At 41.0% G+C, this 24,565-nt stretch overlaps 1 protein-coding gene across 1 annotated transcript in view; it reads left to right on the plus strand.

Annotated features, from left to right (window-relative positions):
• The window catches only part of celf5a (cugbp, Elav-like family member 5a), a gene marked incomplete at both ends in the record, with an annotated part of 175,729 nt that overhangs the window by 13,170 nt on the left and 137,994 nt on the right, over nucleotides 1-24,565 (plus strand). Inside the window, one exon of the mRNA XM_080506901.1 lies at nucleotides 2,449-2,531. Within this exon, the coding sequence (XP_080363027.1) occupies nucleotides 2,449-2,531 (83 nt within the window). The remainder of the gene's footprint in view (nucleotides 1-2,448; nucleotides 2,532-24,565) is intronic.

Consider the following 24,565-nt stretch of genomic DNA (forward strand, 5'->3'; position numbering starts at 1 on the left):
TCCTATGTAAGCCTCTTTAATTACATGCCAATTCAACGCTGCAGAGATTGGGAGACCCAGTCTTATTTCCCAGCACACACTCCGCACTCTTCAAAATATATCATCAAGAAATGGGAAGTTGGCGTTGGAAATGGAGAGAGGAGAAAGAGGGAGGGACAGCGAGGAGGAATGGAGAATCTTCTTTGGAGCTGCAATCAGTGTGTGAGATGAAGCTGTTTTGGGTTTCTGTCAGTTGATGCAGAGGATCATCTCTTCACAGTGGGAAGGCTTCCCCTGTTGCAGTGTCAGCAGACTGTGATTACAGTGGCTTTTTGTTGTGTTTCAAACAATTTCATCATGTCCCCCCCCAACTCGCACTTTTGCTTTTGGTATGCAATGCATCACTGGCAATTTGTACGTGTTTGGATTCCAATTATGGAGTTGTTAAAGCTTTTTTGCCTCTGGCCTGCAAATTCTTATTAAGCCATACATTAAAGATCACAGAATCACATTTAAATGGAGTTCATGTTTCTCTTTTGTTTGCCAATGTTGTGGCTGTTATTAATTTATTCTCAATGCTCTATGTGTTACAGATTAACAAACAAATCGGGTGTGTGATTGTAATGCAAAATACTTGTTTCTTATTCAGAGATAGGGCCAACATTTGTCAAGTTAAACTTACAACAAACCCATAGAGAGTGAAAAACAACCACAAAAATGGAGCACTTGCTTTCGATTACCCTGTCCAATTTTAGAAACAAACAAATAATAATTAAAAAAAACTATATAGTGTCAGTCAGCAGTTTGTGGTACTTCTTCACAAGTTGATGCAGGAGAACAGTGTTGAGTTCAACATCCATCTGCCTGATTGAGTGATTTACTTGAGGGTGGCCATTGGAAATCATTAGCTTAGGGATGCTGGGACAAGCGAGGCAACACGGTGACACCATTGCTACTCTCAGCGACCTCAGAGGTCATGACCCTCGGAGGACTCTATCACTGTCTGTCTTTTTCATCCTGAAATGGTTGGCAGGGTGCAGACAAGTCATCTCCAACAAAAGGAGGAACTATTGAAAACAGGAAAGCACGAATAGAAAGTGTTGTTAACCCAGCCCTGCATGGTAAGGCTGTCCTGCATCAAATGCAAAGACTGCCATGAATCTATGCAGAAGCATGACAAGTTTAAATGTAATTCAGGCATGATGGTACATAGAAACATATGAAACACATGAAACATACAGAGTAGGGTCCCCAGGTCCAGGACTGACAAATTAGGTAATACATGAATATATTTAATTTTGTATACACATGTAAACCCACGCACCGATGTTACAAACATTACATTTTCAAAAAGATGGAAAAAGGTTCACTTGGGTGTTTAACCCTTCTTTTTGATACAATTTTTTTCTGACGTTACAGTGAAGACAAGCTAAATATAAGGTTCGGTGAAAATACAAAAAGGTGCTTAAGCACTGTTGTATGTGTTTGTGCTTCCACGAATGATACATGGAGGGGTAGAAGTGATCCAAGAAAGACAAGAAAAATGGATTTGAATATTGTCCGTGTAAAGACACTTAATACATCACCACCCACTGAATACATTTGGCTGTTGAAATGAGATCCAGAATGCAGTGGCTGCTAATAAACCATCTTCAGAGTGGCAGAAATATGATGCATGCTAACCCATATGAACCTCATTAATAGAACACAAGCAAATCTATTTATTCATATAGTCAGGGGGAAATGATTGCCTCAATACTCCATCTGTTTTCTCTCCATCTCTATCTCCTTCTCTCCATCTCCTTCTCTCCATCTCCTTCTCTTCTCTTCTCTTCTCTTCTCTTCTCTTCTCTTCTCTTCTCTTCTCTTCTCTTCTCTTCTCTTCTCTTCTCTTCTCTTCTCTTCTCTTCTCTTCTCTTCTCTTCCATTTGCAACATACCTGATGTTTTACAGCCAAGCCCTCCCCCTGGAGAGTTTTAACACTATCTTTCCTCTTCATCAGCATCTTCCCCCAACACTAAAGTCATCCCTTCCCTACTTCCCATTGCTACCACCTTCCATACACTTTCCAGTGCAGTTTCTTTTGTTTCTGCTGCTTTCATAACTATTCAGGGTGAGAACACTGGCCAGGCCGTTAGGAGCAGCAGGCAGGACATGGCACAGGGGATGAGGGCCACTGAATAGCCCCAGCAATGATTCCAAATAATTCCCTGCTCACGTTGTCCTTTTTTGTTGTTGTTGTTTAGTTTTTTTCCGTCCTCCTGTCTCTGCAGGAAAATTGTCCAAGTTCTCTGGCGCATTGTACTATATCCTGCTTTTACTGTATTACTGTAATAATTTGTCATCACTTGAAATGCTGGGGTGTACCGACATTTTGCACGGAAGGTTTGATGCATATTAATTGTCCAACAGCTTATATTATTGGTAATATAAAAAAAAAAATTAAGTAATAAAAATCTGTTATTGCAGGTTGTGCATTCCTCACCTACTGCGCCCGAGAGTCAGCCATCAAGGCCCAGAATGCTCTGCACGAACAGAAAACACTGCCAGGGGTAAGTGTCCCAACGCCCTCCAATGCTCTCTCTCTCTCTCTCTCTCTCTCTCTCTCTCTCTCTCTCTCTCTCTCTCTCTCTCTCTCTCTCTCTCTCTCATCTATCTATCTATCTATCTATCTATCTATCTATCTATCTATCTATCTATCTATCTATCTATCTATCTATCTATCTATCTATCTATCTATCTATCATCTCTCCAAGGTGGTCAGCCATGCCATCTGCACCTGGCTGCACACCAGCCGGCATTCTGCTTGTATAGTCCCAGAGATTAAAAAAAAACCAAAAAAACACTTTGGAAGGCAATTCAATCAATAGCTCAGTCTTTTGAAGGCCTGCTTCAACTTTTTCATGTGTCTGTTCTCGGGGGGGATATTGCCAGCATTGATCAGACCTTCTCTGCCTCATGCGTTTCAAACAACAGCAGAAGAGTGACAGAGACAGAAAGTGCTGCACATCTGAAAAGTTGAGCAGTCAACCAGAGTTTATGTTTTGATCAAGTTTTCATATTCGACTGTGTTTATGCTATTTTCAGTTGTTCAGGAAGCAATACATTCTGGCTATGAATGTGTGTCTCCCCAGAAAAGTTGTATTTGTATGGGATGTTATTGTTAGGACAAAGACAGAGACACATATGGATGGAGGCATGCATGGAGTAAGATCATTGTAGATCCATACACCATACACAGTGAGATATTTGACATAAAAAAGACATTTTCATGATATTTTATAACTTGGGACAGAAGTATGTTACAAAAGGAATTAGGTCTTAGGTCTGCTAAGTTCTTCCCTCTCCTATCTAAGAGTCATTAACACCAGTCATTGCCAGCTTGCCAGGGTGGCTTTAAGGTCTGACCTGAATAAAGCATTATGAAAAAAACATTTTTTGAACATTCACTAACGAGCCTTAAAGTCATTGCTTGGCCAGTACTCAGCAGCATTGCCTGTTGAATTTTTCTGACATTTTCATTACAGTATATCACTTGCAAGATATAAAGCCGTTTTCTTATTCCTTTCAGTCCTGCTTTAGCCCTCCTGCTGATTTCCCCTTTACCCCACTTGGGCTAGTCCACCCCACGTGCTCGCTCACGTCTCCACTGCCACTGCTCTTTCGGAGAAAGAGTGTCATAGAAACATATACTAGGCCAACGTTGATTTGTGTCAGACAGAGCCTGCTCTGCTGTACCCTTGCTTTCAACTTCACTCACACACACATACCAGAGGTCCGAGAAAACATGGACAGTGTATGCATTAATTCTGCAGTCACACACAGGAATGGCACTAGCTTTTCACATCCTATGTACAACCTGTAAATCTTTTTTTTTTTTACATGCCAGTTGAGCAACATCTGCAGATGCATTTGTAAACGCCAATTTTAATATTCAGGGTGACAACAGAAAAACAAAATGCATGCTGTACTATATGCTTGCGTGTTCAACTGCCTCCCATAGCTTCTCCTGTCTACTTTTGTTGAGCCTCTATTCTCTTAAATCTTTTGCGATATGACCTCTGTTGCTTCACTGCTTGATGGTAAGCAGATATGCCAGTTGTTTGTTTGCAAAATGCTACTTGATATGCAATTTGCCAGCAGCAATGTTGTAATTAATGTAAAGTAGGAATTCTCCATAGATGGGTTATGAGTTATTAATGCTGCATTTTGTCATTAGACCACACAACTCTGCTCTCTTGCAGGAGCTTTGACCAGTGTGGTTACTCATCTGTATCGTTTATTTGAGAAGTCAGAATATGTAATCAGACCAAGCCCAAGAAAATCCTGTTGGACTTATTTGTTGCAAATGGCTTGAAACATGTCTAAAAATTGTACCAGCTAACAAGCGAGTCTGAATCTGATGCAGTGCTCACAAACAAGCACCGCCACATGCTCAGACTTAAAGTTCATGAGAGGGAGTGTATTTTTAGATGGCTTGCCAGTTGGTGGGGTGTTGGTTCAAGCTTTAGGTTTGCTGTAATATCGTTGTGCGAAGCTGTAACTCTGGCTTTTATGTCCCTTTTGAAAGGAGCAGGAGAAAATTACTTTAAATTTGTAGTGCTTCAGATTTCAGGTCTGGTTGATTTGGCATCACCTGGGGTTACAGGTAATAACAGTGTTTTAAAGTTGAGTATTGACCCACTGAGGCAGGTAACATGTGCAAGAGGCTTGGAAGAAGGATAGAAACTCATAGCACATTGAGAACAATCTGTAGAGCTGATTGGATTTGAAGTGGCCACTTAGAAAGAGCTTAATAATCCAAAGTGGAGTCGCTGATTTACTTTGGTCTTCCCTTCAATATAAAATGTTGATTTTTGTGAAAAAAAATAAAGAAAAAAATTGTGATGATTGGACGCAAGGATAAATGATTAGACAAATGTATACATATGTTTCTGTGAGATGACAATATAGGCAAATACCACACATTTATTGACAAGCACAAACTTACAGAAGATCTTTGTTCCGAGAACAAGAATTTTTCAGCTTCAGTTAAATGTGGAGATAAATAGACTGTGTGGAGATGGTCTAACTTCACAAGTGACTAAACTTTGTGAAAAGGACAAAGCGAATGGAAAGGTAACTACCAGATACAACACCACCAAAAGGAAAGAAAGTCAGTCATATAAATTGGCTGCTTGGAACTATCTTGGTGTTGAGCCAAAAAATTACTTCTGTACCTGGAAGTCCTACAGGCAGAACCAGCACACAGATACGCCACCAGCTGGACTGCTTTACCATCCAGGCAAAAAACCCTTATCAGTTGTGTTACAAAGCAAAGTCTGACCGTGGAAACCAGTGAGAACAAAGATTAGAAGCAAAGCTCTTTTTTGAAAGTACTCTGATTCAATCTGCTTGTAAACTGAGGAAATACCTGATCTTTGAATCACAAAACTGGACGAGCTGGTTAGCTTCCCAACTTCATTAGCCATTTCTGTGGCAAAACACATTGACGTCAATTAAATTACAGAATGACTTTTGGCTTTATTTATGTTTATGTGGCTTCAATGAAAGTAATAATAATAATAATAATAATAATGACAACAACAACAACAACAACAACAACAACAACAACAACACCAACAATAATAATAATAATAATAAACAATTTTAATTCTTCAAAACAATTAAAACTAGATATTGCCACATGCACTGAACATGGTCCCAACTTCCATTAACTGTTATTGTATTTATATAAAAAAGAAAAGACAATAAAAAAAAACCCAAACAAACAAAAAATGGCCCATGTATTTAAAGGGCTATGTTTTATAAAATTACATCTAAAATACATCTTTGACAGCTGTTATTAACACATGTTTTTGTCTACACTATGCTAACATCAACGCATTTGTTTTCACGTACACAAACACAAACAACACAGTATTGTTGGGGACAAGCACTTCTCCGGATGTTATTATCCATGTCCCCTTGTTACACATTAGCTGCTGAAAGTAACAGTATGCCCTAATGGAAGTGTACTAGACTGGAATATAGATTCCTGCGGTGAAGTGTGATGGGAACCTTGGGGACACAAGTGCCTGACATAAGTTTGGCCACGGAATAGGAGAAGCTCTGACAGATTACCAGGTGTGTGCTGCTTGGCTCTATTAGTCATGTGTGTTTGTGCACAACTGGTAAGCTGGCTTTGCATCGCAGCCAGCTCTGTGTAGATACAGATAGCAATGTATAAAGGTGGCATGAAAAACATGTGCACATGGCAGCTTGCCGTGATCACAGGCCGCCCACAATACTGAGTCTGAAATATATTATTTTTGTGCTGTTTTCTTCTTGTTGGCACGGAACAACTTTTAGAAAAAAAAAAAATGTCACATGATCCAATGGGTGCTTTTCTATGTGCAGCCTTGCGAGCATTTGTTAACTTTAAAACTCAATTATGTGTTGTTTTTCTTTCAAACCATGAAAAAACATGAATGACACTGACATGCTTCTTCTCTGCCAGTTCGGACCCACTAACGCTTTCTTAAGCATCTGTTGAGCATGCGGCAGAGTGTCACAGCTCTCTACACAAGTCCACTGGAGATTTACTCCACCCAGCTTAGCATCATGACAAAATCCTTCCTCCTTCACACTATCCATCCAACCACCCATCTCACCCTCTCTCTGCTCAAACTCTCCATCCTCTTGCCGCCACTCTTAAAATCCAACAGATCCAAGAAATAATCCCAGTTACTGCAGCGAGTTTATTTGCTGGAGCACAGAAAAACATGCCACCCTTCCTCTTTCCTTCCTCTTCTTCTTTTTTTTTTTGTCATGCTAGCATTATGTACAACAGTGATTGTCTTGGAGAAGCATTGGTGGAAATGTGTTTGCTGCATGCATTTACTCCTAGTATTAGTACAGCGCGACCTGGGGGGAGTGTAAGCGGCTGGCAGTGATTCAGGAGGCAGGTTTATGGAAATAGCACCAGCATTAAAAACCCAATGAGAGTAGAGAGAAGATTATGCCTCGGCACACACATGTGGGCTCTTGCAATGTCAACACTCTAAGTAGATACCCTCCCTCTCAATTGCCTCTATCTACCTCTGTCTCCGTTTGTGTTTCTTCTTAAAAACATACCTTTACTGTTAAAGTGTGAATGCGTTTGCTTACATTTCTATGTGCACGCCTGTGTGATTTTGCATTTATTTGTCTGTGTAATTTGGTGTGTGTGCCAGAGTTCAAGTGACAGGATGTCTGGTAGCAGTTTTATGCGGCTGACTTGACACAGAAACATTCTTCCTTCATCAGGCTTTGTGTGTGCAAAATATAGACCTGAACACAAGCGTAATATATTCACCTTTACATCTCATCAAATTCTATCCACCTGTTCATTATCTTCTGCCAAACTTTGTCGTGTGTGGGCCCCATGCAGCTGCTGCAAAGGCTGAATAATTCAATGCTACACTCTATGAAGGATACCGATGTATGAATGTACTGCGTGATTGTGTGTGTACTGTATGTGCCTGCCCTGCGTGAATGGGCAGGGGAGGGTGGGCTGGAGCAGAGCGGTCAGCATGAAGCCAATCGGTGCTGGCAGGATTGGAGGCCTTGTAGTCAGGGAGAGGGGACTCGTTAGAATTTAGCCTTTGGGTAGCAGGAATGTGTGTGTGTGTGTGTGTGTGTGTGCGTGTGTGTGTGTGTGTGTGTGTGTGTGTGTGTGTGTGTGTGTGTGTGTGTGTGCGTGTGTGCGTGCCTGCGTGTGCGTGTTAACGGGAAGATAATAGTGTTTGAACAAGGCCTCTCTTTTGAATTTTTTCTTTGTTCTTGAAATACCAGGTTGAATTACTCCAGGAATATCTACTTAGGATTATTTGAATTAAAATGGTTTCAAAAAATAAAAACCACATACAATTTCATTGAGATTATAGCATGGGTTCTTTTTCATGCATTTCATATAGACCAAAATGTGAACTGACATATTATAGTTCGGTCCTTATATGTGTTTATGACTACTTTTGTGGCTTTGGTCCAACGGCAAACAAAATGGTACATCAGTCGACATGGGGTGCAATATTTATGAGTATTTAAGAGTGAAGTTTATATTTGTGTCTGCTATTTGTCACTCGTCGAGGCACATTTTTCTTCCGAGCTTAGTTGCTCCCAGTTTTATTAAGTACTTTGATCAATTCTGCCCACGTTTTTGAGCTTTCTCTTTCTAAGTGAAATACAACATATACATGATTGTTACATATTGTACTATTATACTAAGATATGTTGTACTATTCTCCTAAGGGAACTGACTCCCCACATGTTTAGAATACTGCATGTGCTTATGTGTTACACATATACATACGTACCTCTTTAACATGGGTGGTTGGGATACACCGAAATACACAAGGTTACTGCCACAGTGTTGCTCTTTTCCACCTTCTCTCTCTCTCTCTCTCTCTCTCTCTCTCTCTCTCGCTCTCTCTCTCTCGCTCTCTCTCTTCCTTTCCCTTAGTTTTTTTTTATTGTTGTTCCTCTGATACCCCTTTAACACACCTACACACAAAAACACATGCACCCCTGCTATTGTTCTGCTCTGTTTTCTCCATGGTAGATTAGACACATATTTAGAGAAGCCTTCCTCTCTTCAGGGGATTGGCGTCCAAGGGTATTTTAAAAAAAGAGCCGGATGTGCACTCTGCCCCTGCCTTTGGTGGATAAACAACGCACACTGAAACACTGGAAATATGTTTCATCATAACGTTTCCTTTTGTTTCGTACACTATGAGCAATGGCCTCCCTTAAAACCCTCCTGAACAATGTCTCTCACCCTCCATGATGAGAGACCCTCCTTCTTTTCTGTGGTCATCAGACTCTATATATCCTCCTTGTATGTTATTTATTATGTGTCTCTCTGGGATTCATAAAATGTTTCTATTCTATTCTATTCTATTCTATTCTATTCTATTCTAAGATGTTGTGATATGGATTCTTTGCACTCTATTTTGTGTTTATTACATTACTCATCATATATTCCAGTGCACCCTCTGTCTATCTGTGTGTATGGAGCATATTCTCTTTTAAGTTTCAAAAGTTCAAGAACTTGCTTCGAGTGACAGATGACTCTGCTTGAACCCCATCTGTGACATCAGTGCTGATGACATTACGACGCCGCTGTGGCTCCCACTGTGGAAGGTGCTTCTCACTAACGGGCTCTTGGGGGGAGTCGTTTGCTTGAAATATCAAAATAATCCGCTGTGCACCCTGCCCATTAAGCCACTTCACAGGGAGAAGTGTGCTATTTTTTTTCCTGAGGTACAGGTTAGCAAAAAAGCTGAATTATTAATGTTTTTTATATTTTTAGCCTGTTTAACCTATTTCTGGTTGTGGCTGGAGACTGCTCGCCCGCCAGTCTGTGAGAGGAAATCATGTGACACAGCTGGGATCTGGGTTATAGCGCTGGGTTCTGTGTGCAGTGGGAGACACAGTAAATGGGTGCATAAACATGTATTTTTATCTTTCAATGGGCTGGTCCCTCTTTGATGCTCTAATGTCAGTTTGGCACCATTAAGCATTACCTGTTCCGGTGGGGCCGAACCAGATGAGTCTGGTTATATTCCTAGCCGGAAGGCATGGCTGTGCAGAGACATGCAAGAGGCAAAGCCAAGATATTGAGTGACAATCCATCTGTCGGTCTCAATACAAGCTTGTACAGGAGGACCACTGATGGCAGACTCAAAGAAAAAGAGTTTAGCAGTGGGCACAAGCACATGGATGATAAAGTAAGGCCCCATATGGAGGGCTGTGCGGGTCTCCCTGGACATGTGTGCCCTTATGTTTGCGTTAAAAATTAGGGAGGAACAATTCTTCTGCAAACACTGGTATATTCAAATGCACAAGATGATAGTTTTGTCGGCTGGGAACATGTAGCTTTATCCTGTAATGAAGGACACACTTAAAACGCATCACTTCATATGACTAATAGGATCTGACATTTCACTGGCTGGACCTTGTGCCTTTGGGAGTGAGAGGATGGGGTGGGGGAGAGGGTGAGTAAGAATTATGTGAGAGATTAGAAGGGGGATGAAGTGACAGAATAGTTGAAATATTGAGAAAAGAGGAGAAGAGGGAGTAGGAGGCACAGGGTCATGTTGACAGCTTGAGGCCATATCTTTAGAGTTAAAACATCCATTCTCTTGTCTATGTGTGCCTGTTTTCCATGTCCATGTGTGCACTGTTATACATGTACACGCAACTCTTGTACTCATCATGCCTAGTGTGTGTCATGTGTCCAATCTCAACTGAAATGGCACACATGTACATGGTGGAACCAGAGAGAGCTCATTTGTAAGGCAGATCTAGCAGCACTTTGGTTTAGTGTCCACAGAGAGGGTACGGGGGCTGCACAGCACGACAGGCCGCATTTGTCAGCAAAAATCAGGACTAATGAAATACAGTACACATGGCTGGAGGGCAAGGAGAGGAGTGTGACTGACAGGAGGTATGAACGGAAATCGCCCGTGGCAGCCCTCCATCATCGCTATGAACGCATCAGGCAACCAAACCGATTTGTTTTAAGCCCCAACCCCCCTTTCCATCCCGGATAAGGGCAGAAGAATGAGGCACAGGGTAGAAAAGAGGAGCTGTGTGTGTGTGTGTGTGTGTGGGGGGGGGGGGGGGGGGGGGGTCCCTGGGGGTAATGACACAGAGTACAAGTGTATGGGGACTGCTAGTGATGGGTCTGCTCATGTGGAAGTGGGTATTTGCATTGCAGAGGAGGGCTGTCAGTGGAGCCCACTCAGGGAGCCAGTGTCAGGGTGATCGCTGCCAGTGAAGGCTTCTGTTGTCTGCCCCACAGAAAACCCGGACACTGGATATAGCTGAGCTTGCGCGGCAAGATCATGTACGTCGGCACTTTCAACATTTCTTTTTGGGTTAGGATTCTGCAAGCTTACGTGAAGCAGCTTTTTTTCTTAGTTTTTTTCATTTTCCACTTTTATCGAAGTTTGATTTCACCCGACACTTCTTTTAAATGCTTCTATTTTGTCCATCATGGCACTCCTGAAGCCTTTTATAGAGAGGAAAAAAAACAATAAGGTAGATGGCTGCAGAATACCTTGGAATATAAATTATATAGTTTTGTGCCAACAGCTATAGTCTGTGGCCTCTATTTCAATGCCAGCTGCAATAAGAGGCCGTTTTTAATAATTCAGGGTAAAACAGTATACTTGATGTCTTCCAGGCAGCAAGCTCAGATTCAGGTGGAAAACAAAATCCCCCTCAACAACTCAATCTCAGCACAACCCCAGAACCATCACAGGTCTATGTCAGAAGGGCTTGTAGGGACACACACTTCGCTGGCTGTTGTTACTGTTTGCAGGGTTTGTTGGTGCAGCGAAGAGCTTTGCTTTTGTGTGTGTGTGAGGGACTGCTCATGAGAGAAAGCAAGCGTGCAATGCAAAGAGCCTGCATGGACTCTCACTCTCGCCAGGCCTTGTGGTTCCGCACAGCTGTATCACATGCATCAGACACGTTTTACAGGATGCAATTTGGAGTCATGCTGCTCTGCAGGTTGGGCCCGTGCACATCCTTTAATGTGCTTTCTGTGAGTTCTCCGACAGGAGGTGGCTCTGTGAAGTCAGATTGGAGGTGGAAAGTGGGAAAGAGGAGGGAAATGGTGAAGATGAGTGGATTAGAGGGGGGGGGGGGTCAAAAAGAAGACAGGGAGACTGTGAAATGGAAGTAGGAGGAAAGATATTTGAATCACTGAGTTGTGAAGATGAAGAAATGAGATGGAGGGCGTGAGATAGAAGAAAATGGAGAGAAGGAAATAGAGAGTGGGAGTTATTGATGGGGGGGCCTCGCTGAGCCTAATCAGGAATCCTGGTTTTAGCCTTTATCGTTTCGTTGAGGAAACAAAACTGCACAGCTTGTGGTCCATCTTTTGTTGGAATCCATGTTGAGGTCCAAAAGCATCCCAGAGGCCGTCATTAGGTTAACAGTATGGTGCCCACCAGATGAATATGGGTTAACTGTCACATTTTCACATGAAATACATGGATTGGTTTAAAGGGGAAAAAAAGTATTAAAAAAAAAGTGTGTTAATCAAAATGAACAAAAGACTTGAGAACTAGAATAGTCATGGCAATTTGATCCCTGCACAACCTCATGGATAATCCATTGTGTGGTTCAGTGTTTGCTCTGTTTAGTCAATATATTAATTTGTGATATCGACAGCACCAATGAATTCTCCTAGAGCCGTCCTCTCAGTAAATTACTGGTTAAAGCAGTGCAGCTTATTCATGTACCTCTGTGCCATTTCTTTTACACTGAATATATTTCAAAGTGTTTTTTCTAATGGGGGTAGCTGTCTCACGTTGATGCATACATTGGTGTATTGTTGTATTGTATGTTCTCCAATGCTGTGGTATTTTTATGTGCACATACCTAGTTTACAGTAACAGTGAATGGAAAGTACTTACTTTGTGGATTCTAGAGTATGGCGTTGCTTTGTATGTCTGTTCTGATGCTCATTGTCTAAATCACTATTTCATACATTGTTTTCAAGTTAGAGTCTGCTGCTATTCAGGGAAATCTTTAGTCTCTTGGAGTATGGATGTCAAACGTGTACACATTACTGATGATAAAAATCATCAATTGTGTTAAAATAAGTGACCTTGATTGATCTCGACTGAGGACTTCTTTCTACCTGGTATCACCACCTTACTTTTTGCTTTTACAGCCTGTTAACAGGCTCTAAGGTATCCTTTGTAGCTTTTAACAACTATTGGTGCTTTAAAGCAAATATTTTTCCATTAGTTGACTCACAGCTTGGGGCGCAAAGGCTGAACAATTTGTTAAAACCATGGCGGCTTCGAAAACCCCCCCCAAAAAACAAGATCTTGTGAAGCTTCATGAAGTGGGAAAATATATTTATTATGTTTTTCCACAGTTTGTATTGTTGAAGAATGCTGTATATAAACAAAATCATGATTGTGACCATTTAAAGCTCTATAGGGAACTGTTAAGTAAGTTCACCCAGGATGAATGGGAAGTCATCAGTGCAGCAATGAAAGTCTGTCATGTCCTCTGACACATCTAAAAGCACTTAGGCTCTGTCTGCTGAATGACCGGAATCTGATAATGCCAGATTTATTGTAGTGTCCGTACATAGTGAGAGAGCCCTCTGGGTATACGGTGGCCGGCTACCGTTGCTGCCTGACCATATTTCAGTTTGCAGCAGAGAAGAAGCAGATAAAAGCCTTTTCTTTCTTTCTCATTCAATCTCCTCACTCTTTCTTTCATACTTTCACTCTCTCGCCTTCGTCGTCAATGCTCCAACTCAGCCCACTCTTTTTTAAGGGTGCTCGATAGATGCCTGGCTATAGCTTACAAAAACAGGACTGTATACTAATAGCATACTGTGAAACTGAGACGAACAAACAAACAAACAAACAAATAAATAAATAAATAAATACATGGCAGGTGTGAGTGTTGCTTAGTCAAAGTGCAGGGTCACTTAGCTTCTGAACTGTACCACCAAATCTTATTCTATTTTGTTACAAACCAAATAGAAAGAAAAAAGTAAAAAGCGCCATTCCCCTCCTGCAGTGAATGAGAACAATGATATATAGTTTGAGCAAACATGTGAATGAAGTCAGGACATGCGTTTGATAGCTGAATGTGACTCGGATACTGTGATATCTGGCGATGTCAAATGAGGCTCTATAGGTGAAGTGGATGCCAGCTGCCCCTTAGGGGGATGGTGTGAAATTAGGGAATAAGATCAAAGCTTTTAGAAGCAAAGGTACTACAACCAAACAGCATAGCTAGTAACATGAATTTTTCCCAGTTTTTGTTTATTTATTTATTCATTTCCAGAGTGGCGGTGCACAGAGCTTGTAAGACAAATCCTTTCTAATAGGAAGCCTCTAGGGCTCCAGAGGAGCGTGGTCGATACAGGGAGACACAGAGGGCTTTGAAGATGGTCTATCTCTCTGCCTCCTACCAAATGAAAAGGCAAGAGAGGGGCCCCACAGGGACACAGCTGGGCTAAGTTTCTATTAACACTATCTACATAACACCTAAGATGTCCCTGTGTTTGATGTGACAGCGTCCAGATTACCTCACATTAGGGAGAACAACAAAGCCTCATGTGCTGCACCTCCTCTTATTGCCTGGGAGACAGGAAGAGAAAGGATGTTTTTTTCACAAAGTGACTCAGAGACAAGGGCATTCAGAAACAACAATTCTAGCATTTAAATAGAAACACATTCATAGTTTTCATGCATTTTACATGTTGTCACAACATTTTCGCAGTCAAAGATTTCAAGTTGGAAATCTATTTCCTCTTATTAAAAAAAAAAAGATTACATTTGGAAGAAAACAAGATTATGTATTGTCACTGCAGTCTTACTCATACAAACCCAAATATGATGTACACAATAATCACTGCCAAAGGCATAAACTGTTCCGAAGATTAAAAAAAAAAAAAAAAACACCACCAACATTTTGCCTGCCCCCCAACCCTCTGGTGTTTTCAAATGGAGTATTTTTCTACAGTAGAGTGACATTATTCACCAGCCACCATTTAGAGCAATCACACTGTTGTGAAACAAATTATTTGCTACCTGTGTGTTTGACATTTGAAGTGTCAGTGTTTGGTTTGACTAATGGATTTCTTCTGACAGAGAAGTGGATGGGATCTCTTAGTGTCACCATGTGAAGTGCAAACACAATGAGCAAAATGGATGTCCTCATGCTTTTTAAGTGTCTGCTGTTTTGTTTGCTTGCATCCTCAGTGATGGGTGTGCAGAGGTTAATAGGAGGTTTCAGTTTGTGAACATGTTATTGTGATGTCCTCTTCTGAATCAGAGCTGGAAAAAAAATGCAGATGATCTTTTAAGAGATGGCTAAGATTCTGCATCAAAATTCAACCATATTGTGAATTGTTATTGTTTTAAGTCATTCGGGAATTTAATTTTAATTGAAAATATTAGTATGTCTTAAAAAACCAAACATCTAACCCATATTGTTTGATGATTTTGTGCTGATAATATGATGGTGAAGATGTTCATATTCTTGCCTTATAGGGCCCTTTTTCAATATGTGAGGAGTTTGCATGTTCTTCCTGTGCCCGTTTCAGTTTTCTCTGTGTATTCCATCATTTAGATGGAGTAAACCTGATTCAAATAGGTGGACGAAAGTTTTTACACTGAAGTTTGACTGCTTGTAATAGGTTACAGGGAGGTATATATGATCTATTGATAAGGAAAACTTGACCGTTTGCTTTTGACGTTATAGTTCAGTCATTTGATGTCATTTTATCAAGTACAAATGATTCAGTATTGACATTTCCATGAACATTCCAATACAATGTATGCCAATCTATTATTAAGGGTTTTGGTCAGCATTTATAAAAGGTTTCATTCGAGGTAATTTATAGTTGGAAGTGCAATATTGCACAAGTAATGGCTTAGATAGTTTTGTTTATTCTGGATTACATTCAGCATGCAAACTTTTGGAGGACAAGTAAAGTGGGTGTGATTTACCAAGAAATGCAATTAATAGTTTTGCCACCCAATTATTTTCATACAAAGTGCAATGAACAAAGAAATCCCATCTAATTAACGGAACATTAGCTTTCTGCGTCTCTAAAACAACCTGCAGAGTTTTGCAGTTTTTCCAGGTTCTGGGTTTGTGAGATGAATCCAAACATTGCAGAGATGCCACACTTGTGCTGAGAGTTTAGGCTATAGGAGTTCATGTAATCGGATGAGCGCCGCAAATCAGTTTGACCGAAGTGCCTCAGCCTTTTACACAGTTATCAGTCTTAGTTTGCAAAATGAAATAAACATAAATTTTATGTTATCATAAATATAACCACACTGATAGGTCTTATTGAAGATTTTCTGTCGAAGGGTTAACATTTATGTCTCACACATTAGTTTGGCCTAAGATGAACATTAAAGAGCTTTAGCTTAAGTGACTGAAAAACAACCAAAAACGAAACAAAGCACATAATTAGAAACATACTGCATATAAATGTGCATAGGAGAAGACTTTAGTAATCCTCGAGCCATTAGGTCAAGTTGAGTCAAATTAACATCACTGCCATAAAATGAGATGTCATTGTTTGAGTGTTGGACCCTGGATGGAGGATGGAGATTTTGCAGGATGACTATGAGTTACAGGATGATGGCAGTTTAACTCCACTGTTGAGTAATTGTGGAAATAGTTTCTCCCCCTGGAGCCAGAATGGGCTCTAATGCATTACCTCTTCTCTTTGATGTTGGCTATAAATATGAATGGACTGGGTGGGGGAGGGCTCTGGATATTATTGTATAGAAATCTTCTTTTGGGACTTGTTTGTGAATGTTTATGAAGAGGAACACAGACAGCAGAGCAGCAAGAGACTTAAGTACATCCAGCTACAGACTTCTTTCTTTGTAAATCTCTTTGTACGTCACATTAACAAAGCTATTTGAAAATTAACGATATCATTCATGGCAGATATTTTCTCAGTGCTCCCCTCCAAAATGTTAGGAGTTAAATGCATGGTGGTATACTAGGCTATCTGTATTGGGACTGTAAGTGCTGCTTAGAGTAAAGAAAAGTGATGAGAAATATGGCTGTCTTAATATTGCAGAGCTGTGTTGGAAGTAAAGCATTGCATCTTGAGCTTTCACCAGCCCACACGCTCCCACGTCAAGCCCATATATTTAGCAAGGGGAAAGCTTTTTTTTTTTTTTTTTCCCTTCTCCATGTGCTGTGGTGCGAGAGGTGCACGGGGGTTCTGAAATGTTTGTCTTTGTTCTCCTGGCAGAGTTTTCTGTGTGTGGGCGTTCACAGTTTCTAGGAGCACCTCGGGAATGCATTTCAACAGATGGAGGTTTTAACTGGAGTGTTGCCTTCCAAAAACCGGGGCTATATGCTTTTGTAGCCTTCTATTTTAATTTGTTTGCTTGTTTGTTTGCTTATGTGTTGTTTTCCAGCAGGAAAATCACAGGGTGTGAAGACGATCCTAGAATCACAATTATGTTGTCACGTAGCTTTAGGTTTAAACTCCACACCAAATATCTGTGACATCTGACACAATATTTTATGGTTGGTGCTGCTTTTTTTATGTCAAAACTAATCAGGGTGAGTATTTTTTTTAGGACATAAAGCATTACACAACCAGCGAATCCCATATAATTAATTGTAGCTCTCCATTACAAGGTTCAATGTGGAGAAAAATAAAAAATAAAAAGAATGGCTGCCTGTGGAGCTGTCCGTGGTGCTGAAATTGGGATTTCTCTCGTCGAGAAAGCAGCTTGCCTATTTTTTTCTTTTTTTTAATAATACTTTTAAAATGTGAATGTGTTTGCCTTTCTGTGATCTCTCCTTAATTGTTTTTCTTCATCACCTGGCTGTCAGTAGTAGTACTAGAGAGACAGACCATGTGTGTTAGTAGCAGCAGAGCGATCCACAATTCCCCACATGTGACCTGAATGAAATGTGTGTGGTGCAAGTCGTAGACCATTTGCTGTGAAAAATGCACATTAAAGAAAATTCTTTTTGCAAGGCAAAACATTCTTACTACCTCAGGGTGAAACTGCAGCATGTTATGACACCCATCTAGCAGACTGCTTTCCGTCTTTTGTCTAAAACACATTTCTTATTCGATTTGACAGCTTCAGAAGAGAGTAATTGCTTTTCTGACCTGTAATTTTAGCTCAGGCTTTGTATAAACCAAAATGCATACCTTTGATTTATGTCTTTTGTCATGCTGCCGAACTCCTTTGAATTACCTGAACCCATGTGGGCCTGGCTGTAACTGTATTTCTCAGCTCTTCCTGAGCTATTGATGGATTAAACACGTTCAGTCCACATCATTGTGTGTGTGTGTGTGTGTGTGTGTGTGTGTGAGTGTGTGTGTGTGTGTGTGTGCATTTGCACATGTGTCTGTGTGGACTAATTAATGTATCTATGAATGTATTTCAGTACCACGGATTACAGTAAATTTTCTTTTGTACTTGCTTGTCCATATGTTGTCTTATTTTAGTTTTTTTTTGGCACAGTTTACGCGACAACAAAAACAAGTGTAACCACAAAACTTTCTACACTTTTGGGGGGGTCTGTTTACATAACACTGGTGCTCTGATCCACTGAAACCCTGACTTTTTTTATACCGTCTCTCAAGGTGGAATATTTCTTTCAGGGTCGCGATTCCCCCTGCAGAAACAGCCGGAGGCTGCAGAGCGCTGTTGCTGTGCATGTGAACCTCTGTCATGGTAAATAGTTCCTTCTGCTCATGTGCGAGTAATAAATATGGCGGCCCGCATAGTGGCATGACTAGCAGTCTGTATTCTAGTTTTATAGGCGATAATGGTAGTTACATATTTGAGACTAACCCCTGATAATATTAGATTTGTCGTCTGTCTGTATGAATATCGGATACTCGATTCTGTTCACGTTTATAACAATTTTTTCCCTGGACACATCTGTGTGGTTTCATTACAAAAACAACACACTGCACCCTCCTGTGGACCAGCATACTAACTACATCGTCGTCAGTGTGGCCGCTGTTTTTTTTTTCTCCACTTTTTTTAACAGTCAAAGTGTAATCATATGAAACGTTGTCGTGTAAACGGGGCCTAATTACTTCTCGAGTCCATCAAACAATTCCTGTCTTACTTTTCACACTTTCTCTCTTTATCTTTGTCTGTTTTTCTTCATACCTCTTTTCTACACATTTATTTCACAAAAGCCATTTTTCTCCTCACTCAACGACGGTGGCACTCCTCTTGGGACCGCTGGGGCTCGAGCGCCGCAGGGTTCCCTGGAGCCAAAAATGTAGCCTACAAACACTCTGTCTAAGACCAGACAGGGCTCCTTTGTATTAGCCGTGCTTAAATGAAGTAAAGTCGCCTATTATGGTGTTCCTACGGGCAGAAGATAAAGATCTGATGATGATGTAGAATCAGAATTTGTATATTTTTTCCTGCCAAGGTGTTGTTTCAAACTAACATAACCTTAATAATGCTCTGTCAAATTTCATCTACAAGGTTCAGCATGTATTGGATGCTGTGTAAAAATGTGTAGCCAGACTACACACCAGCCAGTTTAGAACTAACAAATAGGTCACTGTTATGGTAATGTGCTATAAATAGTTTGTGTGTGTGTGTGTGTGTGTGTGTGTGTGTGTGTGTGTGTGTGTGTGTGTGTGTGTGTGTGTGCGTGTGTGTGTGTTTGTGTGCGTATACATGTGTGTCAGGGATGTTCTGTCTAATTTTAGGCTCTCGGGAAGAAGAGAGATGAGGAGAGTGAAGGACTCAGCCCCAGCTCTACCAGCTGATGGTTTAGTGTTTTTAATAACTTGCTGGGAAGGTATCGCCTACTGTTATATATCTCTTCTGCAGCAGATAGCCTTTCCATACATTATCAGAGCATGAGAGCATTGCAAACAGCTGAATACAGCATTCGCTTTCCAATAAACCAATATTTATTAAAAATGCCCCTGTCTAATAAATAAAAAGGGATTTAATCTGCCGCACCCTACAGTTATACTTTATTCTGGGTGGGAATGGTAGCTTAGATTTACCAGGTATAGAATAGATCATGACAAGAATGAATACAGACAGGAAAAATTATTTATTAATGCACTTTTCAAAATCTATTCTCCATCAGACTAGTTTGCTTTTGTGCATCATTTTTAAGAGAGGCTCATTAAAATCTAGACCTGCATAAATAAAGCAGATCGGGGGGGGGGGGGGGGGGGGGGGGGGAATTATCCAAATGCATCCATGGGATTATGGATATGAAACAACTGTTTTGGTTTCCAATGATGCTCATGCTTTACAGGTTGCCAGTGGTATCCCATTCCTTAATAATATGTGTTCAGCTGCCTCACTATTCATTTGTCAAAATCTGACTTTGACCAGCATTCATATTTGAAATACAATATATGGAAATTGATACATATTACATACGATGTTGTATATGTATGATATTCAGATACATATATTTTCAGAGGTTTGTTGTATATATCACTAGAGTATACATTATTAAATGTGACTAGCTGGAGAATCGGGTAGGTTTGTAGGTAAGTCACAAAAGTGAAGCAAAAATCCAAAACACAAAGATAATTGGAGGATGTCTTGACACAGAGGAACAGAGATGATCAGAGGCCATGCTAGGAAGTGGGATTTTCTGTTATTGAGGTAACTTTAGGGCTTAACTCTGGATTTTTCATACCACAAGGCTCGTTCTCTTCTTACCAGGGTAAATCACCATAGTAACCTATGCTGAATAGCTAACCTGCGCTGGAGGAGGTTATTTTCGGGATAGAAGAGCATAACAGCACTAATCAGATCTCTTGGAAAATAACCTGCCCATTCTTAGAAGGTCCTGATTGGTGTGTGGATTGTGAGAGGAGTGCAAGTAGGGAAGGCTTTCAGGAACAGATGCAATTCTCTTGACATAATAAAAGAAATCCTTGTCACTGAGTGCTTTGAAGGATGTTTTTTTTTTTTTTTTTTGCACAACACAACTCCAGAAAAATGAATTTATTCAATGCACAACTACTCATCACAGTGCAGAATTAATATTCCAACACGGGGGGGGGGGGGGGGGGTGGAACCTCAAAAGAACTCAATGGAAACTATAAAGTAAAAAACACTGAGAAGGCTCTCCCTGAAACCTCTGTGCTGTCATAAAGTGAAATTGAGTGATCGCTGTGCTGTGCAATGAATTAATATTGTTTAATTTCATAAAGTTACGCATTAACAGGGTTGTTAATTTTCTGCCAGCATTGCTTCCTGCCTTTTGCTGCAGGAACAATTATGCTTTTGGGCTGGATGATGTGTTTGAAGAACAATTGACTGTTCCTCCATCAGGACGCAGGCTGCTCTGCAGGGTTTCCCCATGTTTGCAATTGGTCGGACACTGCAAACTGCACCCGTTAGGTCAACATGCAATGATCTCAATGGGAAAAGCCTGGGTCAAATTACTGAGTTTACCAGCTTAATAGTACCATTCATCACAGATTGCACATGTCTGGCTTTGACAATCTGGATAATGGAGAGATATCCTGGGCATGTTAATTCTCATTCATAATACAGGCCGCTGGCAAAAAAACAACAACTCATGAGGGAAGAGGGTTTATATACACTTGGATGGGGAAGACACAGGTGAATCGTGTTAGTGAAAATCACCCACACAGAGGGAGGACAGTCAGCAAGGACAAGTGTGCAGAGAGGGAGACGAGACAGGTGAGTATAAAATGAAACAGTCAGGGACAAAACAGGTAAAAAGGGAACCTGACAGTTGAGCATTTTAATGTTTTTGTTCTTGCTCGATTCCTGATCCTTCCTTCAACTATTATTTGCACACATTTTGTAGTTACTACCATAGATGAAGTTGGGATTCTACCACTGAACATTATCTATGTATTCTGAGTGAATGGGGGATGCATAATGCTGACACTAGTGATATACGTTATGATGATTCAATGCACAGTAATACAAAATCTTTGGATTTAATTGATTTTATTACTTATCTTATTAATATTCTGCTTTGTCAGCATCTCATGCTGCTTTGCTTGAGTGTTTAGATACTTGCTAAGCATTGCTATAAGCTTTATCATCTTATGCAGTGTCAGTGCCCATTCATGACTGCATGCAGCCCGGTCACAAAACAGTGGATCATGCCCATGTATAGTAAAGCTAAGACTGCGAGCAGACTCCCCAGCTACACATTCGCTGGAGAAAACAATCGCTCTTGTGACTTGGCAGAGACAAACAGCACACACTGGTCATTTTTTTACTCTCCTTTGATATACCTGCTCACTTGCCTTGAGAAGAAAGAGCGGATTGTTTGTTTTGCTGAGCCTTCTTTCATTTTGCACTGGAGAAAGACACTATTAATATTGTCTTGCCATATGTCGTATATACTGATAATGCAGGCATTGCTTGGAGATGAAAAGGAATAGTGCATTACTGTCACCCTGGCAGATGACACGAGAAGCTCTCTCTCGCAGCCTGCTTTGAATAGTCTTCATGCTTTAGAGGAAGCTGGGGCAGTGGGAGGGACAAATATAGAGGGGGGAATGTGGGAGGAAAGTGATCTGGTATGAGATTACATCCTGGCACCGGGATTACATTTGATTAAATGACAAATTAGGAAAATATAAAGCTTGAAATAGGCTTTATTTTTGGATGTATTGTACCTCCTTCAGTACCATCTGGCTAAATGCAGGCAAAACAGATATGATGTCAGAAGTGTGCATGGGCCTGTGGACTATTTAATTATGGAAGAGAAACCCTACTGTTGTGTACATGCTACACTTATAAAAATTATATTGGAGAAGTATGTAGAGTTCTCAGTATAAATAAAGTTGGCTGTGTATTTCCACAACTTCAAAAATACATTGAAGTCCTCATAAGCCTTCATTTCCGGAGTAAGTTGCAGCTCTCCTGCTCTCTCTTTTCACTGTCAACTGTCTTTCCCCGTCTCTCTCTCTCTCTCTCTCTCTCTCTCTCTCTCTCTCTCTCTCTCTCTCTCTCTCTCTCTCTCTGGGCATGTGACCTAGCAGCAGACTTGTGGGAACTGTAGTGATGCTGTCAAGGCTGAAAGCCTCCCCAGAGTCTCAGAGGAAACAACAGAAAGAAACATTAAAACAACCCCCAAATGTCGACACAAACCCGTGTATTTGTCATGCTGACCTGGATTTGCTTAAAACAGCACTACGTTTCACCATAGACAACTGTCACCACACAACATATTGCATTTTGAGAGAAAGAAAAGTTGATGAGTTTGACATTGTTTCTTGTGGTACCACTTCTCAGATGCAGCAGTGCCAGCTCACATATTCAAGCTGAAGACCTTTGTCAAGGCGAGACTTTATTAAGAGCAAGAATAACTCACAGCAACAAACTCGACTCTGCTATTTAAAGGAAACTACTTGAATTTAAAGTAGGAATAGGAGTCAGTCTCAATCATGGAGTTGCAAACTGCATCCACATACACAAAAGCAGACTGAGGTGTGTGCATGCCGTTGTGCACAGATTTGCTCATATGCACTTAATCAACCTTCCATTTCTCTTAGAAACTTTGAGAAAGTGCAGAAACAACATTGCATCAGAGAGAATTCTCCGCATGCCCCCTTCAGCTTTCTACCATTTCACTTTCAACCCTCAATCACCCTGCACCCATACCCCCCCCCCCCCCCCCCCCCACACACACACACACACACACACACACACACACACACACACAATCCACCCCCACCCCTACTTTTGCCTCAGTGGCAACCCAAGGTTTATTTCCCTGGTGGAAATATTGGACTGTCAGTCAGATCAATTGCCAGTGTCCAGGGCACTTCATGGTTCCTCTAATTATAATCCTGTGCAGCTGGCGCGGGCCCACGTAGCTGTGGGGCAGCCATTGTAATAGAGGCATCACTGGGCTATAGATGGATGGAGCGAAGCGTCGGCCAAAGCCTTGCAGTCATTGCTCGCGTTGGTGGAGAGGCTTTACTCCAGCAGTCAGAGCAGGGGCCAGGGTGTCTTATCTGGCTCCTCCATGCGGCTCGCTGTATGCCGGGGGAGAGCATTACCAATTCTCTACCCCTCTCCCTCTCCGTTCTCCCCCTGTGCCCTTCCTCACTCCTCACATCCTTATGAGAAGTCTAGGCACTTTGCCATGTTTGCGTGTAAAGACAGGAGTACTGTCTTCTCAGCAATACAGTGTACTCAATGCCTCAAATTGTGTCTTTGATTTTTTTTTGCATATTTTTCGTGTGTTTGAGGATAGAAAAAATAGTTTGTCAATAGTTCAAGCACACTTTTATTCACCCGGATGAGTATTTTGGAATTGCATCATTGAGGGCACCAGATCATTTTCAGTTGTTTCTCTCTATATGTTGCAGTATAATTTCACATTCTCCCCAGAAGAACTATGAGCATTTGGTAGGAATGGCACTCTGCTCAGATCAACTACCACCACTACCTCCCTTCTCATTGGCATTGTGCAATTTTCATCTTCACATGCCAAAAGAGATGTGAGAAAGGAGACCATGTGTGTGAGGGAGGGGTATAAAAGACAGAGGAAAGACATGGTAAAGGAATGAGTGTGACAAAGAAGAGAGCAAGAGAGTAGATGAACAGGAGTGAAAGAAAATGAGTGCAGACAGAAAATGGGTGGGGGTGGATAGTGAAGAAGTGAAGCGTAGAGATGTGGTGGAGGGAAAGAGAAAGAGACAATTGTAATACAAAATGACACCAAAATGAGAAAGTTTAAGAAACCCTGGTGTTGAAGTGTACAGCGAATAGGAACAACTTCATATATGAGACAAAGAACAACAAAGGAGAGAAATGAGAGGATACCAGGGAGAAATCTTGCATTTGAAATATACGAGTCACATAAGGAGATGCTGCTGTTAGGGAGCTGTGGTGCTTCAGTAAGAGACAAGTAAGGTTTCCTGTCACCATATGAGGAAAACGAGAACAGATAAACGGAAGATAAACAAGGCGTAAAGCGTAGCATGAAAATATTGTGAGATAAAGAAGTTTAGAAAAAAAACCACACAAGATATGAAGTGCCAAGGGGTGAAAGTCCAAGTGCCTACATGGCTTGC

The sequence above is a fragment of the Blennius ocellaris genome (genome assembly GCF_963422515.1).
Source record: "Blennius ocellaris genome assembly, chromosome: 12".
Taxonomy (NCBI): domain Eukaryota; kingdom Metazoa; phylum Chordata; class Actinopteri; order Blenniiformes; family Blenniidae; genus Blennius; species Blennius ocellaris.